This window comes from Oncorhynchus kisutch, unplaced genomic scaffold (assembly GCF_002021735.2).
Source record: "Oncorhynchus kisutch isolate 150728-3 unplaced genomic scaffold, Okis_V2 scaffold3402, whole genome shotgun sequence".
Classification (NCBI taxonomy): Eukaryota; Metazoa; Chordata; class Actinopteri; order Salmoniformes; family Salmonidae; genus Oncorhynchus; species Oncorhynchus kisutch.
Genome location: NW_022265347.1, coordinates 192,624 through 210,426, shown reverse-complemented (window position 1 = coordinate 210,426; position 17,803 = coordinate 192,624). Strand labels below are relative to the sequence as shown.

General features: G+C 45.1%; 1 protein-coding gene across 1 annotated transcript; it reads right to left on the bottom strand.

The window, feature by feature from the left end:
- Nucleotides 1-706: 706 nt before the first annotated feature.
- Nucleotides 707-16,892, bottom strand: LOC109885231 (uncharacterized). The gene is made up of 14 exons (XM_031820452.1): nucleotides 16,715-16,892; nucleotides 15,118-15,323; nucleotides 14,732-14,869; nucleotides 12,823-12,958; nucleotides 12,373-12,713; nucleotides 11,756-12,018; nucleotides 11,255-11,396; nucleotides 6,088-6,231; nucleotides 5,349-5,407; nucleotides 3,866-4,056; nucleotides 3,058-3,458; nucleotides 2,602-2,701; nucleotides 2,096-2,291; nucleotides 707-1,725 (listed from the first exon to the last, which is right to left on the bottom strand). Exons 1-14 carry the CDS (start codon nucleotides 16,838-16,840, stop codon nucleotides 1,595-1,597), a joined length of 2,574 nt encoding a protein of 857 aa, XP_031676312.1. The 5' UTR covers nucleotides 16,841-16,892; the 3' UTR covers nucleotides 707-1,594.
- Nucleotides 16,893-17,803: the final 911 nt, after the last annotated feature.

Here is a 17,803-nt window from a genome sequence, read left to right as displayed (position 1 = left end):
CATTATTATGAGCCGTCCTCCCCTCAGAAACATCCACTGATGTCAACTTATTTAGAGTTGAGTTTTATTCCAGTAAACATGGCAGCTTCAAGATGAATTGTGTAAACAACAAGGAATTCACTAATTTAAAAAACATCTATAAATCATTTCTTTGCATTAGGCCTATAGGTCTACATTTCCTAAGCAGAATGCGAATCAAAGCACTTCTGCTACACTGATGACCACATGTAACAGGGCAGCCATGTTGGATCAAAGCACTTCTGCTACACTGATGGCCACATGTAACAGGGCAGCCATGTTGGATCAAAGCATTTCTGCTCCACTGATGACCACATGTAACAGGGCAGCCATGTTGGATCAAAGCACTTCTGCTACACTGATGACCACATGTAACAGGGCAGCCATGTTGGATCAAAGCACTTCTGCTACACTGATGACCACATGTAACAAGGCATCCATGTTGGATCAAAGCACTCCTGCTCCACTGATGGCCACATGTAACAGGGCAGCCATGTTGGATCAAAGCACTCCTGCTCCACTGATGGCCACATGTAACAGGGCAGCCATGTTGGATCAAAGCACTCCTGCTCCACTGATGACCACATGTAACAGGGCAGCCATGTTGGATCATGTGGGGAGGCACAAGCGGCATTCATTTTTAGTGGATCCAGGAAGAATCATACACACTATTTTAGATACACAAAGATGCTATTTACATTGTATTTTAATGTTTCATAATAAGACATAAGACATAATGGCTAAAATGAATACAAATACATTCATTTATTTGAAAGGACAATTTTACAGTAATTCAGTACATCATATAGACTAAACATTTATTTTAACCAGGGTTCCATTTTGATGTAACACAATCACAACAAATAAATGTAAGTGATCCCTGGTTCAACAGACCCTGGCCTATATAGAAAGCTTTCCAGAATGTGACCAGGGTCAAATATTTCAGAGTACATCCCAGTATGACATGACTTTCCCCACATCACAATACAGACAGTAGGAAGAAGCAGGAGTTAAACTGGTCAAACAAGTTGTAGGAGACATTTGGGCCAAACCTCTACGGTTGTTGTGTGGATTATAGCTGTTCTGTCTTTGTATATAACATTTCATTTGTACACTAGAGGGCACTATATGGGTCAAATGTGTATAGGAACAGGCTACAGTAAATATATATATATACATCACAGGAGGTTGGTGGCACCTTAATTGGGGATCACGGGACCATGGTAATGGCTGGAGTGAAACGAGTAGAGTGGAATCAAATACCATTCACTCAATTCTCTCCATTCCAGACATTATAAGCTGTGCTCCCCTCAGCAGCTTCCTGTGATATATGATACCTGCAATCCTACTGGTGCTCGAGTGCCTATTCAGAACTTTTTACCTGGTCAGCCAAGACACATTGTTATAATCAGAGTCACCGCTAAGTACGTTTACGGATTAATGCATATTCTTGTATTGATCTCAAGAGACATTTCATTGTTAAAGTCAGAGACCACTTTTCAAATGTTCAATATTTCCCACCATCCTTCTTTCTATAATGCGAAATGCGACATGTGAAAGGATGGCTGCCATGGGACTAAGTCTCAAATGTTGTCAGGGGCTGGTATTTAACGCCTGATGTTTTGGACTTGTAGAGCATCACTCCGCACAGCATGGCAACGGCTGCTATGATACACCCAACCATCAACCCCATGTTCACGTTGGTCACTGGGAAGACAAGAAAACACACAAACACCTTTTATAACACAGAAACTCTTTGTGAAACCAAAAAAACACCTGTTTATGCAGAGATGTTATTTCCTGTTGAACGATTCCACTGTAGAAGAGTCCTTCCTAAATGTGTCGTCATTTAGCAGACACTCTCTTAACCAGAGCAACGTAGTGGTACATCCTCATGTATTTTCTTCTGGGATATGAACCCACAACCCTGGCATTACAAGTGTCACACTTTACCAACTGAGCTACAGAGGACCATTGATGATATACTGTAATATACTGTATCGTCAATAACACAAAGTACAACATTTGATTTGTAGCTCATCTAAAGCTACAGCCGTTTCCCTCAGGGTTAGCTTACCTGAGCTCTCTGAACTCTTTCTCAGGCGCAAAGGACCCTGGGAGATGTGGTGTTTGGCAGTTTGCATGGCGGCCTCTCTCTTGCGGTGGTGGTGGTGACCAGCAGGTTGGGGGGAGGTGGAGTTGACGCAGCCCTGGGCACACCGGGTGTTGGGGTTCCCAGCCTCACACAGGATCACTGAACAGCTGATGTACACCTATAGCCAGAGGGTTCAAAGGTCACTGAACAGCTGATGTACATCTATAGCCAAAGGGTTCAAAGGTCACTGAACAGCTGATGTACACCTATAGCCAGAGGGTTCAAAGGTCACTGAACAGCTGATGTACACCTATAGCAAGAGGGTTCAAAGGTCACTGAACAGCTGTTGTACACCTATAGCCAGAGGGTTCAAAGGTAACTGAACAGCTGATGTACATCTATAGCCAGAGGGTGCAAAGGTCACTGAACTGAGAGGATATAACCCTTGATACGATCCTTGAATGATGCAGCAATCTGTCCCCATTTACCTGGTCATGCATTCCGATGAATTTGAAAGCTTCCATTCCGAACTGGAAATGCCTCTGGTGACGCGGTGAGAAGATTTGAACCGTCTCGTCCACAATGCACCTGGTAAAAAAACACACAGTTAAAACCTAGAGTACAGTAAATATGTAAAGTACATACAGTAAGTGCAGTAAAACAATCTTTTAGTCTAGAATTCTCCCCAGCGTTTATACAAATGTCTCAAACCTGTCGTTTCTATTATCATCTCACAGTACTGACAAGTGTCCACCCTGAGGTTGATGAATGCCTCAGTGTTTATATTTTAATATATATGAGTGTGTTTCCTTTCTCTAATCACCATTACTATTATTATTATTTTGAATGTTATTGTTGATGTCTTTATCTCACTTTGCTTTACCAACAGTAGCCTTGCCACTCGTGCTAATAAAGCTGATCTGAATCTGTGTGCTCAGTCTCACCCGTTTTCTATGATGGGGTAGGTGGGATGGTAGTCGGGGTTGTCGTACGGCGCCGCTCTGCAGGACTCCACGAAGAGCTCAGTGCTGTTCACAGTGGAGACCGCCTCGATGTCCATGTAGATCATCTGCTTCACCTCCACGTCTAACGGGTAGTCACGGGGATCCACCATGTTGGCGAACTGGCTGGTCTGGTAGAACTCAAACTGGTAGGTGAACGTGCCGAAGCCTTTCTCCACCACCGTGATGCTGTCCCTGTGTGCAGTGAAGCCCAGGGACACGTTGCCACGTTTGGCGTACTGGCAGTAGAACTGGAACTCCACCTGGTGGTGCCTGGTGATGATGTCGTTGGGGTTGTCGAAGGTGGTGATTTGGTTCTTGAAGATGAGGTTGTCGTCGTCCTCCTGGATTGAGAGAGATGGAGAGGAAAATCATCTAGACAGTTACTTTTGTGGGCACTGAACTTTACACACGTCATCAAGATCAATCGGTTCAGTTCTGATGTTGCTGTGAACCTCTTGGGGTTATGAGTGAGCATGTTGGTGTCTCTTTTGATGCAAAACTGTTCTGAGGGCAGATCTTCCCACAGGCAGCATAAATCCACCCCTCACCAAAACACTACATCTTACATCTTAAACACTACCAATTCCAGATCTGTCAGCCGAGCTGGTGCCTTGGGGTGAATATCCCCTCGAACCAGGTTCAATATAGAGAACGCAGACAGACACACAGGAGTGAATGGGTCTCACACAAAGAGGAATACTGTACATGTGTCATCCCACTATAATATTTGACATCTCGGAGGCCTCACCTCTATCTGAGTGCCACAGGCATTGAGGGGGATGACTCCAATGATGTGGGTGCTGTTAGAGAGGCGTTGCAGGTCGCAGGCAGAGTTACTGGGATCGTTGAGGCGGAGGTGGTCCTCGTGAATTTCAGTAACAGAGGACTTCTCCACTTCGACCGTCATCTTGGTCTCGTCACACACCACCTTGGCTTTGACTGTCACGGGAGATATTTTCTTATTGTTGTATTTCTTCCTTTTGCATAAATGTCTTAATCAAAACAGTCTGACTGTGACCCATGATTTGAGTTGGTTGGGGTCATTTCGAGTTTCATTTTTATCTTTCCTTCATGTTTGGTGATTTCAGATGTGTTGTCTAGGTATAGTATGTATCATACAGTATTCAGATGTGTTGTCTAGGTATAGTATGTATCATACAGTATTCAGATGTGTTGTCTAGGTATAGTATGTATCATACAGTATTCAGAGCGTCTGTTATTAAAGTGCACAATTATACAATCACACACCACAGCATATTGCCCAATCACACGCCACAGCATATTGTCCAATCACACGCCACAGCATATTGTCCAATCACACGCCACAGCATATTGTCCAATCACACGCCACAGCATATTGTCCAATCACACGCCACAGCATATTGTCCAATCACACGCCACAGCATATTGTCCAATCACACGCCACAGCATATTGTCCAATCACACGCCACACCATATTGTCCAATCACACACCACAGCATATTGTCCAATCACACACCACAGCATATTGTCCAATCACACGTCACAGCATATTGTCCAATCACACGCCACAGCATATTGTCCAATCACACGCCACAGTATATTGTCCAATCACACGCCACAGCATATTGTCCAATCACACACCACAGCATATTGTCCAATCACACGCCACAGCATATTGTCCAATCACACGCCACAGTATATTGTCCAATCACACACCACAGCATATTGTCCAATCACACACCACAGCATATTGTCCAATCACACGCCACAGCATATTGTCCAATCACACGCCACAGTATATTGTCCAATCACACGCCACAGCATATTGTCCAATCACACGTCACAGCATATTGTCCAATCACACACCACACCATATTGTCCAATCACACGCCACACCATATTGTCCAATCACACGTCACAGCATATTGTCCAATCACACGCCACACCATATTGTCCAATCACACGTCACAGCATATTGCACAATCACACGCCACAGCATATTGTCCAATCACACGCCACAGTATATTGTCCAATCACACACCACAGCATATTGTCCAATCACACGCCACAGCATATTGTCCAATCACACGCCACAGCATATTGTCCAATCACACACCACAGCATAATGTCCAATCATACACCACAGCATATTGTACAATAACACACCACAGCATATTGTCCAATCACACGCCACAGCATATTGTACAATCACACACCACAACATATTGATGGTGGAAGAATGTACAAACCCTTTCTGCGTCCGACCTCCACCACAACACATCTCATCTCAGACTGATAGACACTTGATCTGAAAGTGTTAGAGATGATCAGGGTGAACAACGGCACAATATCATCATTACATGTATTATTAGTCTCTCTCTCTCATGTGAAATTAAATATCATATAAAGAGGAAACTCCAGAGGGAAGTAGCACAACATACAGGAAGTAGCAGAACACACAGGAAGTAGCAGAACACAGAGGAAGTAGCAGAACGTACAGGGAGTAGCAGAACGTACAGGAAGTCACAGAACATACAGGAAGTAAAAGAACGTACAGGAAGTAGTAGAACATACAGGAAGTAGCAGAACGTACAGGAAGTAGCAGAACATACAGGAAGTAGCAGAACACACCGGAAGTAGCATAACATACAGGAAGTAGCAGAACGTACAGGAAGTCGCAGAACATACAGGAAGTAGCAGAACACAGGAAGTAGCAGAACACACAGGAAGTAGCAGAACGTACAGGGAGTAGCAGAACGTACAGGAAGTCACAGAACATACAGGAAGTAGCAGAACACAGGAAGTAGCAGAACACACAGGAAGTAGCAGAACGTACAGGGAGTAGCAGAACGTACAGGAAGTCACAGAACATACAGGAAGTAGCAGAACATACAGGAAGTAGCAGAACGTACAGGAAGTAGCAGAACGTACAGGAAGTAGAAGAGCAGTTCTGGTGATATTTCTAGCATTATAAAACATAAGACCTACCCAGAAATCCCCTCAGTGATGAAGCAAATGGGGAAATACTCCCCCAGATTGTCCCGGATGGGTGTCCACCGGATGACAAACTCCCCCTGGGTAGTCATGACATTGGTGATGTTCATAGGTCCACTGACGATGACATCATTAATCCTAGAAAGGAGATCAAACGGAAAAGGTAAATGCTAAGTGGGATCCTTGGATGACCAAACCCTGAATCCGAACCCTAACCTTAACCTCTCCCCTAACTTAAACCACTGTACACATCAATGATGTCGCTCTTGCTGCTGAGGATTATCTGATCCACCTCTACGCAGACGATACCATTATGTACACTTCTGGCCCTTCTTTGGACTCTGTGTTAACTAACCTCCAGATGAGCTTCAACGCCATACAACTCTCCTTCGGTGGCCTCCAACTGCTCTTAAATGCAAGTCAAACTAAATGCATGCTCTTCAACCGATCGCTACCAGCACCTGCCCGCCCGTCCAGCATCACTACTCTGGACGGTTTTGACTTAGAATATGTGGACATCTTCAAATACCTAGGTGTCTGGTTAGACTGTAAACTCTCCTTCCAGACTCACATTGAGCATCTCCAATCCAAAATGAAATCTAGAATCGGCTTCCTATTTCGCAACAAAGCATCCTTCAGTCATTATGCCAAACATACCCTCGTAAAACTGACTATCCTACCGATCCTTGACTTCGGCGATGTCATTTACAAAATAGCCTCCAACACTCTACTCAGCAAATTGGATGTAGTCTATCACAGCGCCATCATTTTTTTTGTCACCAAAGCCCCATTTACTACCCACCATGGCAACCTGTATGACCTCATTGGCTGGCCCTCGTTTCATATTCGTCGCCAAAGGCACTGGCTCCAGGTTATCTATAAGTCTCTGCTAGGTAAAGCCTCGCCTTATCTCAGCTCACTGGTCACCATAGCAGCACCCACTCGTAGCACGCGCTCCAGCAGGTATATTTCACTGGTCACCCCCAAAGCCAATTCTTCCTTTGGCCGCCTTTCCTTCCAGTTCTCTGCTGCCAATGACTGGAACGAATTGCAAAAATCACTGAATCTGGAGACCCATATCTCCCTCACTAACTTTAAGCACCAGCTGTCAGAGCAGGTCACAGATCACTTCACCTTTACATAGCCCATCTGTAAATAGCCCACCCAACTACCTCATCCCCATACTGTTATTTATTTTTTGCTCCTTTGCACCCCAGTACCTCTACTTGAACACTCATCTTCTGCACATCTATTACTCCAGTCTCTATCACTCCAGTGTTTAATTGCTAAATTGTCATTATTATATTTCACCAATATGGCCTATTTATTGCCTTACCTCCCTTATCTTACCTCATTTGCACACACTGTATATATACACTTTTCTATTGTGTTTTTGACTGCATGTTTTGTTTATTCCATGTGTAACTCTGTGTTGTTGTTTGTGTTGCACTGCTTTGCTTCATCTTGGCCAGGTCGCAGTTGTAATTGAGAACTTGTTCTCAACTCGCCTTCCTGGTTATTAAATAAAAGGTGAAATATATGTATATTTTTTTATTTAAAAAAAACTTTACCTAACCTTAACTCTTACCTTAACCGTTTTTAAATTGCAATTTATGTGGGGTGACATCAAGAATTGGACGTCACAAGCATCTCACTTAGCAAAGCGACAGCCACACCAATCCAGATCAATCACAGAAAATACATTTACTCTTAATTGGAAAACTCTTGGTGTTCTTAGACCTTTTGGTGAACGTATACAGTAGGCTGCATTAAGCTAAATAATTGATTGCAGAAGAAAATATTTCTAAACTGTTACAGCCAGGATGTGTTGTTAAAATCAGGACTAAACTGTTACAGCCAGGATGCACTGTTATAGCCAGGATGCACTGTAAGAGCCAGGATGCATTGTTACAGCCAGGATGCATTGTTACAGCCAGGACTGCACTGTTATAGCCAGGATGCATTGTTACAGCCAGGACTGCACTGTTATAGCCAGGATGCATTGTTGCATTGTTACAGCCAGGATGGACTGTTACAGCCAGGATGACCTGTTACAGCCAGGATGCATTATTACAGCCAGGACGGACTGTTACAGCCAGGATGCATTGTTACAGCCAGGACAGACTGTTACAGCCAGGATGACCTGTTACAGCCAGGATGCATTATTACAGCCAGGATGACCTGTTACAGCCAGGATGCATTGTTACAGCCAGGATGGACTGTTACAGCCAGGATGACCTGTTACAGCCAGGATGTATTATTACAGCCAGGATGACCTGTTACAGCCAGGATGCATTATTACAGCCAGGACGCATTGTTACAGCCAGGACGGACTGTTACAGCCAGGATGCATTGTTACAGCCAGGACGGACTGTTACAGCCAGGATAACCTGTTACAACCAGGATGCATTGTTACAGCCAGGGTGACCTGTTACAGCCAGGATGGACTGTTACAGCCAGGATCTATTGTTACAGCCAGACGGACTGTTACAGCCAGGATGACCTGTTACAGCCAGGATGCATTGTTACATCCAGGACGGACTGTTACAGACAGGATGCATTGTTACATCCAGGACGGACTGTTACAGCCAGGATGCATTGTTACAGCCAGGATGACCTGTTACAGCCAGGATGCATTATTACAGCCAGGACGCATTGTTACAGCCAGGACGGACTGTTACAGCCAGGATGCATTGTTACAGCCAGGACGGACTGTTACAGCCAGAATGCATTAATACAGCCAGGACGGACTGTTACAGCCAGGATGCATTGTTACAGCCAGGATGGACTGTTACAGCCAGGATGACCTGTTACAACCAGGATGCATTGTTACAGCCAGGATGACCTGTTACAGCCAGGATGACCTGTTACAGCCAGGATGCATTATTACAGCCAGGACGGATTGTTACAGCCAGGATGCATTGTTACAGCCAGGATGACCTGTTACAGCCAGGATGCATTATTACAGCCATGATGACCTGTTACAGCCAGGATGCATTATTACAGCCAGGACACATTGTTACAGCCAGGACGGACTGTTAAAGCCAGGATGCATTGTTACAGCCAGGGTGACCTGTTACAGCCAGGACGGACTGTTACAGACAGGATCTATTGTTACAGCCAGACGGACTGTTACAGCCAGGATGACCTGTTACAGCCAGGATGCATTGTTACAGCCAGGACGGACTGTTACAGACAGGATGCATTGTTACATCCAGGACGGACTGTTACAGCCAGGATGCATTGTTACAGCCAGGATGACCTGTTACAGCCAGGATGCATTATTACAGCCAGGACGCATTGTTACAGCCAGGATGCATTGTTACAGCCAGGATGACCTGTTACAGCCAGGATGCATTGTTACAGCCAGGACGGACTGTTACAGCCAGGATAACCTGTTACAACCAGGATGCATTGTTACAGCCAGGATGACCTGTTACAGCCAGGACGGACTGTTACAGCCAGGATCTATTGTTACAGCCAGACGGACTGTTACAGGCAGGATGACCTGTTACAGCCAGGATGCATTGTTACAGCCAGGACGGACTGTTACAGCCAGGATGCATTGTTACAGCCAGGACGGACTGTTACAGCCAGAATGCATTATTACAACCAGGACGGACTGTTACAGCCAGGATGCATTGTTACAGCCAGGACGGACTGTTACAGCCAGGATGACCTGTTACAACCAGGATGCATTGTTACAGCCAGGATGACCTGTTACAGCCAGGATGACCTGTTACAGCCAGGATGCATTATTACAGCCAGGGCGGACTGTTACAGCCAGGAAGCATTGTTACAGCCAGGACAGACTGTTACAGCCAGGACGACCTGTTACAGCCAGGATGCATTGTTACAGCCAGGATGACCTGTTACAGCCAGGATGCATTGTTACAGCCAGGATGGACTGTTACAGCCAGGATGACCTGTTTCAGCCAGGATGCATTATTACAGCCAGGATGACCTGTTACAGCCAGGATAACCTGTTACAACCAGGATGCATTGTTACAGCTAGGGTGACCTGTTACAGCCAGGACGGACTGTTACAGCCAGGATCTATTGTTACAGCCAGACGGACTGTTACAGCCAGGATGACCTGTTACAGCCAGGATGCATTATTATAGCCAGGACGACTGTTACAGCCAGGAAGCATTGTTACAGCCAGGACAGACTGTTACAGCCAGGACGACCTGTTACAGCCAGGACGCATTGTTACAGCCAGGATGACCTGTTACAGCCAGGATGCATTGTTACAGCCAGGATGGACTGTTACAGCCAGGATGACCTGTTACAGCCAGGATGCATTATTACAGCCAGGATGACCTGTTACAGCCAGGACGCATTGTTACAGCCAGGACGGACTGTTACAGCCAGGATGCATTGTTATAGCCAGGACGGACTGTTACAGCCAGGATCTATTGTTACAGCCAGATGGACTGTTACAGCCAGGATGACCTGTTACAGCCAGGATGCATCGTTACATCCAGGACGGACTGTTACAGACAGGATGCATTGTTACATCCAGGACGGACTGTTACAGCCAGGATGCATTGTTACAGCCAGGATGACCTGTTACAGCCAGGATGCATTATTAAAACCAGGACGGACTGTTACAGCCAGGATGCATTGTTACGGCCAGGACGGACTGTTACAGCCAGGATGACCTGTTACAACCAGGATGCATTGTTACAGCCAGGATGACATGTTACAGCCAGGACGGACTGTTACAGCCAGGATGCATTGTTACAGCCAGGACGGACTGTAACATCCAGGATGACCTGTTACAGCCAGGATGCATTGTTACAGCCAGGATGACATGTTACAGCCAGGACGGACTGTTACAGCCAGGATGGACTGTTACAGCCAGGATGACCTGTTACAACCAGGATGCATTATTACACCCAGGTTGACCTGTTACAGCCAGGACGGACTGTTACAGCCAGGACGGACTGTTACAGCCAGGATCTATTGTTAAAATCAGGACTAAACTGTTACAGCTAGGATGACCTGTTACAGCCAGGATGCACTGTTACAGCCAGGATGTGTTGTTACAGCCAGGACGGACTGTTACAGCCAGGATGACCTGTTACAACCAGGAGTTCAAGCACTAGAAATATAATCCTGGGTACAATACTGTATTATAGACTATCATGTCTCTTACGTTGAGTGTGTAGCCTCGGCCTTGACCCTGAACTCCAGCTCTTTGTTGACCTCGGCGTGGAGATGTTCTCCGTTGTGTGGTGTCGGCTGCACGAACCTGGGCAGGTACATACCCTCATCGCAGGACGGAACACTAGAGTCCACTGAAGTGGAAAAGAACACAAACGTACACAAGTAAAGGCCAATACTTCACAAATAAATGCCATGTTTGATGTTGTTTAAAGAATACATATGTCCAATCCTCCATCCAGGGGGTGGCAGGTAGCCTAGTGGTTAGAGCGTTGGGCCAGTAACCAAAAAGTTGCCCTGTTTAATCCCCGAGCTGACAAGGTAAAAATCTTTCGTTCTGCCCCTGAACAAGATAGTTAACCCACTGTTCCCCAGTAGGCTGTCTTTTTAAATAAGAATTTGTTCTTAACTGATTTGCCTAGTTAAATAGGCAAAGGTTCAATAAATAAATAAATCAAATGCATTGTTAACCATCAGAAGAGGAGTCTCTCACCCAGAAGAGAGAAATGCAGAGGGAGTTTGCTGAGGGGAGCAGTGGAGGGATACAGGCTTCCTGGGGTGGTGGTGGTCCAGGTGGTGGTGGTAGTGGGCCAGGTGGTGGTGGTAGTGGGCCTGGTGGTGGTGGTAGTGGTGGTGGTGGTGGTAGTGGGCCTGGTGGTGGTGGTAGTGGGCCAGGGGGTGGTTGTAGTGGGCAAGGGGGTGGTTGTAGTGGGCAAGGGGGTGGTTGTAGTGGGCCAGGGGGTGGTGGTAGTGGGCCTGGTGGTGGTAGTGGGCAGGGTGGTGGTGGTGGTAGTTGGCCAGGGGGTGGTGGTAGTGGGTGTGGTGGTGGTGGTGGTGGTGGTGGTGGTAGTGGGCCAGGGGGTGGTGGTAGTGGGCCAGGGGGTGGTTGTAGTGGGCCAGGGGGTGGTTGTAGTGGGCCAGGGGGTGGTGGTGGTAGTGGGCCAGGGGGTGGTGGTGGTAGTGGGCCAGCGGGTGGTGGTGGTAGTGGGCCAGGGGGTGGTGGTGGTAGTGGGCCAGGGGGTGGTGGTGGTAGTGGGCCAGGGGGTGGTGGTGGTAGTGGGCCAGGGGGTGGTGGTGGTAGTGGGCCAGGGGGTGGTGGTGGTAGTGGGCGGGGTGGTGGTGGTAGTGGGCCAGGGGGTGGTTGTAGTGGGCCAGGGGGCGGTGGTAGTGGGCGGGGTGGTGGTGGTGGTAGTGGGCCAGGGGGCGACAGTGGTGGTTTGGCTCCACCACCACCAAGGAGAAGGAGTGGTGGTGGTTTGGCTCCAGGGATAGGAGACGGTTGTTTGGTAGCTGGCGCGTCGGCGTCTCCCTGCATGAAGCGGTGCCCTGGAGGAACTAGAGCCATCGGTGTAGGACAGGGTGATGTGTTGGTTAGGAAAGTCCTCTACAACTAGCTCAAACCCATAGACGCCACTCGTTGAAGTGTAGCCGTATTGTAAGGAGCAAGAGCCCTAACAGTGAAGAGGTTAGAACACAAATGGAATAGCTGGTTAAGACCAAAGACAATATATCAACAATCACATGAGATTCAAGGTGTTGAAAATAACTGCCCACACCAACCTGATCCAGGTAGAAACCTGAAGGCTGATCACACCTATCGCACTCAGGTCTGACCAATCCGTATCTGCATCTGACACGATCACCGTCAGGGTCAAAGGCCATGAGGTTGTAGGACCTCTGACAGTTCTGGGGAACACTACAATGACAGGAGTCAGAAATACAACATATGAAATGAGTAAATTCTACGGGCTCTATTTGAACAAACCTAACACAACGGTTAGTCTAAGAGCTGGCAGTAGAGCTACATTTTAGTTATTTTCACCACCACAATTATATGTGCAGTTGCTGGCAGTGGTGCAAAAGGGGCTGAGCCTTGATTTGTATTTCTGTATTTTATTTAACCTTAATTTAACTAGACAAGTCAATGAATAAACCAGTTGTGGGTGTATCGAGGCTTGACCCCTCACTGGCCAATCAGAATGTGTTCCATGGATAAACATGTGGTTGCTTCAAGTTGTGTATTTACGGTATTTTATATATTTATTGTGATGTCATCAACTCCAGTTAGAATGTTGGTTCGTTACAGTCTAGTTAGTTAAATAGTGTCACGACTTCTGCCGAAGTCGTTGCCTCTCCTTGTTCGGGCGGTGCTCGGCGTTCGACGTCACCGGTCTTCTAGCCATCATCGATCCATTTTTCATTTTCCATTGGTTTTGTCTTGTCTTCCTACACACCTGGTTCCAATCCCATTCATTACCTGTTGTGTATTTAACCCTCTGTTTCCCCTCATGTCTTTGTCAGAGATTGTTGTATTGTCAGTGTTGTTTATTTGTTGTGTTGGTGCGCGACGGGTCCTCGTACCCATGTTTGTTTATGTCTGTACCTTTTAGTGTTATGGAGCATGTTCTGTGGACATTTATTAAAAGACTCCATTTTGACTCTCCTGCGCCTGACTTCCCTGCCACCTATACACACGGCGCTGACAAATAGGCTGATCCATGTTTACAGAAAACAGTATGTTGAACATGTTTACAGTCCACATTGTTCTTATTGTATTGCTTCAGTATGGAAATGAACATAGGCCATAGCATGTGCAGTGATATAGGGGCAAGGCCTACTGTAAATTGCAGTCTGGACATGGAAATGCCAAACGTAGTCAATTAGCAAATTCAATTTCACTAGGCTATTGATAAGGCCTGAAAAGACAGTGTATAATTCTTATCCAATTCTAATAAAAACCCAACAACAACTTGTTTAAATAGGCTAAATGTCTGAATACAGTTACAGCCACCATAATAAATAGCCCAGAGGGTTTGTTTTTGTTGCACAACATGATAATATCTGGCTAATGATCGGGGCCTGGAGAAAAAAGAACAGACCGGTGTGGGGGCTGCCCCTGGACACACCTCAAACATGGCCCCCCGCCCACTTTAACACATGGCCCCCCGCCCACTTTAACACATGGGCCCCCGCCCACTTTAAAACATGGCCCCCCGCCCACTTTAACACATGGCCCCCCGCCCACTTTAAAACATGGCCCCCCGCCCACTTTAAATCATGGGCCCCCGCCCACTTTAAAACATGGCCCCCCGCCCACTTTAACACATGGCCCCCCGCCCACTTTAAAACATGGCCCCCCGCCCACTTTAAAACATGGCCCCCCGCCCACTTTAAAACATGGCCCCCGCCCACTTTAACACAAATGAGCTGAAGTTAAACCGATCAATTGCTGATGTCAGGGTAGGAAAATGCTATTGCGCTATTTTTTTACATCACAAAATTGCTAATTAACTTGAGTTTGACACTTGCGCCTCCTTACCGCCAGCCAAAAATGTAGGAATATGTCTAATTAGGATTTCAATATTATATATAATAATATATATAATAATATATAATAACCTATATTGGATATATAAATAAACCTGATCGGTTCAAAGAGGTAATGTTTTGGGAGTCAGAAAGTTGTTACCGTATGAAAGGAAGAATGGCTGTGACTGGAGATCTGTTGGGTTCACCAGTATCAGATCTTGTTCCCAGATCCACTTGTGTTTCCAGGCTCCAATATCCAAGATTGTTTACTGTTGGGATCCAACAGCAGCTGTTTTGTCTGTTACAACAACAAACCATATTTAGGTAAGTGGTCACTTGGGATGGAATGTTATCAAACCCACCATATCATTTACCAAGCGTCTTCGTCACAGTCTTTGAAAAAAAAAATCAGAGGGGAGTCTACCTTGTAGAGGTAGGTTTTAACAGTATAGCTAAAACCATTTTACCAGATGTGAGTTTAACATGAGTCATTGTGCACAATGCGTGTTAAATAAATTGATTACATGTATTTCATAGCAAACTTGCATCAATTGAAAAGGTTTATCACTGGGGATATTTCTGGTCTCGACAGTTTCAGTTTCACACCACTGGTTGTTGTAACCACTCCGTCCTCTGCTGCTGCTGTCAATTGTGCCTCTGACATCTTTGATAGACGATCCGCAGTTCCCCGAGGAACAATACCAGCGAGAGTAATCACACCAATCATGGGTATTCTTGTAGCGTAAATCCACCTGGAGAACAGAAAGTCACATTGTAATGGGGCAATAAAACCTCATTAGACTGATGAAGTTTAATTAACGCTGTTGTTTTGAAACAGCTTATCGGTTACTAGTCCAATGCTCTAACCACTAGGCTACGCTACCGCCCGGGTCTATGAATCTACTGTTAAATTTGTCTAATGGCAAAACGTCTGCAACCTGTTGAAACATGCTTTAATTGAAAAGTGGTTGGTTTGTCTTCTTTTTTCTCTCCAAAATACAAGAATAAATGTATCTGCAAAGTAGGGAATTGTTATCAACTGCAACCTTAGCTTGTCCGAGTCAAGCGTGGCATTTGTCATGTAATTAAGGAGGTAATGGCTTGGAGACTGTTCTAAGTCCATGTCTAATATGATCTGAGTGGCTGTATGGATAGAGAGCACCAGAAATACACTAACTTACTACAATGACAGAACCGGTGCACAACGGTTCCTTTCTCTGTCCTACACACATGCACCATATCTGCTAAGAGTTTAGACCAGTGAAACATGTTCACCTGTTATGTTCAGACTGAATAAAACATAACAAATGGAAAAACAAACACATTTAGAAATATTAACTTGTGTTATTTATTCCCTTCTGAAAATACCAGGGTGCTCATTTTGCATTGATGCAAAAGCTGAATACATCTCTAATGTATTTATTCTACAGCCTCTTATTTCTCATTCATTTGATAAGAACAAAACTTTGCACACCATTAATTAAAGCATAAATACTCATATGCTATATAAAACAATACATGGTGATTGAATATAATTGATATAAAGTCACAATTATTGCAATGACTCTTATTAGTATACCGTATTACAAAGAATTGTATTGGAATAGACGTGATGTGATTCAACATTTCTGAAGAGTCCAACCAAATGCGAATACCCTTCAGAATCTAATCAAATAAAAACATTAGTTATTATTTGTCACCTGCGCTGAATGCAACAGGTGTAGTAGTCCTTACCGTGAAATGCTGAGTGACAAGCCCTTGACCAACAATGCAGAGTTTTAAACAAGTAAGAACAATTTGCTTAATTAACTAAAGGAAAAATAGTAACCCAATACAATAACAATAACAAGGCTATATATAAGGAGTACCGGTACTGAGTCAATGTGCAGCGGTACGGGGTAGTCGAGGTAATTGAGGTAATATGCACATGTAGGTATTAGGGATAAAGTGACTATGCATTGATAATTAACAGATAGTAGCAGCATATGTGAAGGTGTGTGTGTGTGTGTGTGTGTGTGTGTGTGTGTGTGTGTGTGTGTGTGTGTGTGTGTGTGTGTGTGTGTGTGTGTGTGTGTGTGTGTGTGTGTGTGTGGGCAAAATATCAGAATTGGGAGCAGACCATGATCCCCTGAATATCTCTCACCTTGAATGTTCCGTCAGCATTCCTCCCTTTGGGGGTGACAGACATGGAGCCTCCATAGAAGTGTCCCGCTGAAGCCAGGGAGACCAGTAGCAGCAGATGCAGCAACACCGGTGTGGAGGAGGACATGATGCCTGGATCTCTCTGGAGGATTCCTCTCTACCTATCTGCCTCCAGCATCCAACCTCCAAACCTTTATACCTTCTCAGACACACCATCCATTCAGGAGGAATGTCAGAGCAGATGCCAACATTGTTTCCTTCGTAACTCACCCTGGACATGTTCTCTTTATGACAGGTGTAACTGGTTTTATTGAACTGGGAAACAAAGGTTAAAATACCTTTTCATAATAACCTGAAACGAAAGGGGAAATAAAGTTGTGAGTTACAGTAATTCTGTACATCTTGAACTAGTCTCTGCTAATCTCTTGGCAGAGAGATTGACCTGATTTACATTTTCTATTTACATGTTAGTCATTTAGCAGACGCTCTGATCCAGAGCCACTTACAGGAGCAATTAGGGTGAAGTGCCTTGCTCAAGGGCACATCGACAGATAGGTTCACCTGGTCGGCTAGTAAGCATTTGCACCAGTACTATGCACTTATTACACATGAAATGTATTTAAATTAAATATAAATGAATGATGAGACTAAATCATCAAGATTAAATTAAGAAAGATTAAGGTTAATACAAGTATTTCACACCAGAATGTTGGTTCATTTCAATTACATGTATTTCACAACTAGTGTTGTTACCACTGTAGATATGAGTTGATTGATTCATGAGTAGGTTTTCATTATGTGTTTGGTTTGGGGTATTGTGTCTGTGGGGGGGAACGGCCACAGCAATTCAAAATGAATGGTACATAATGCATACTGATCATAACGGTGAAAAACTTGCCTATGAAATGATAATGAATTGGTCCTGCTACAGATTACTTTGTAAATACATCCTTCATTCCCTCCTTGGGTAGGCTGGATAGGTGAAAACAGCCATCCACTACCCTTTCACCAATCCAATCCATATTCACCCATGGTATTGCTCCTTGAGGTGTTCTAATTCTCTTTCCACGCCTGTTACCATGGTGAGGAT

Coding starts and splice junctions, on each gene's coding strand:
- LOC109885231 (XM_031820452.1), bottom strand. CDS start 16,840: ATGTCCTCCTCCACACCGGTGTTGCTGCATCTGCTGCTACTGGTCTCC. Junction 11,397..11,755: donor TCTGCATTTCTCTCTTCTGG/GTGAGAGACTCC, acceptor TTTCCACTTCAG/TGGACTCTAGTGTTCCGTCC. Junction 2,702..3,057: donor TACCCCATCATAGAAAACGG/GTGAGACTGAGC, acceptor TTTTTTTACCAG/GTGCATTGTGGACGAGACGG.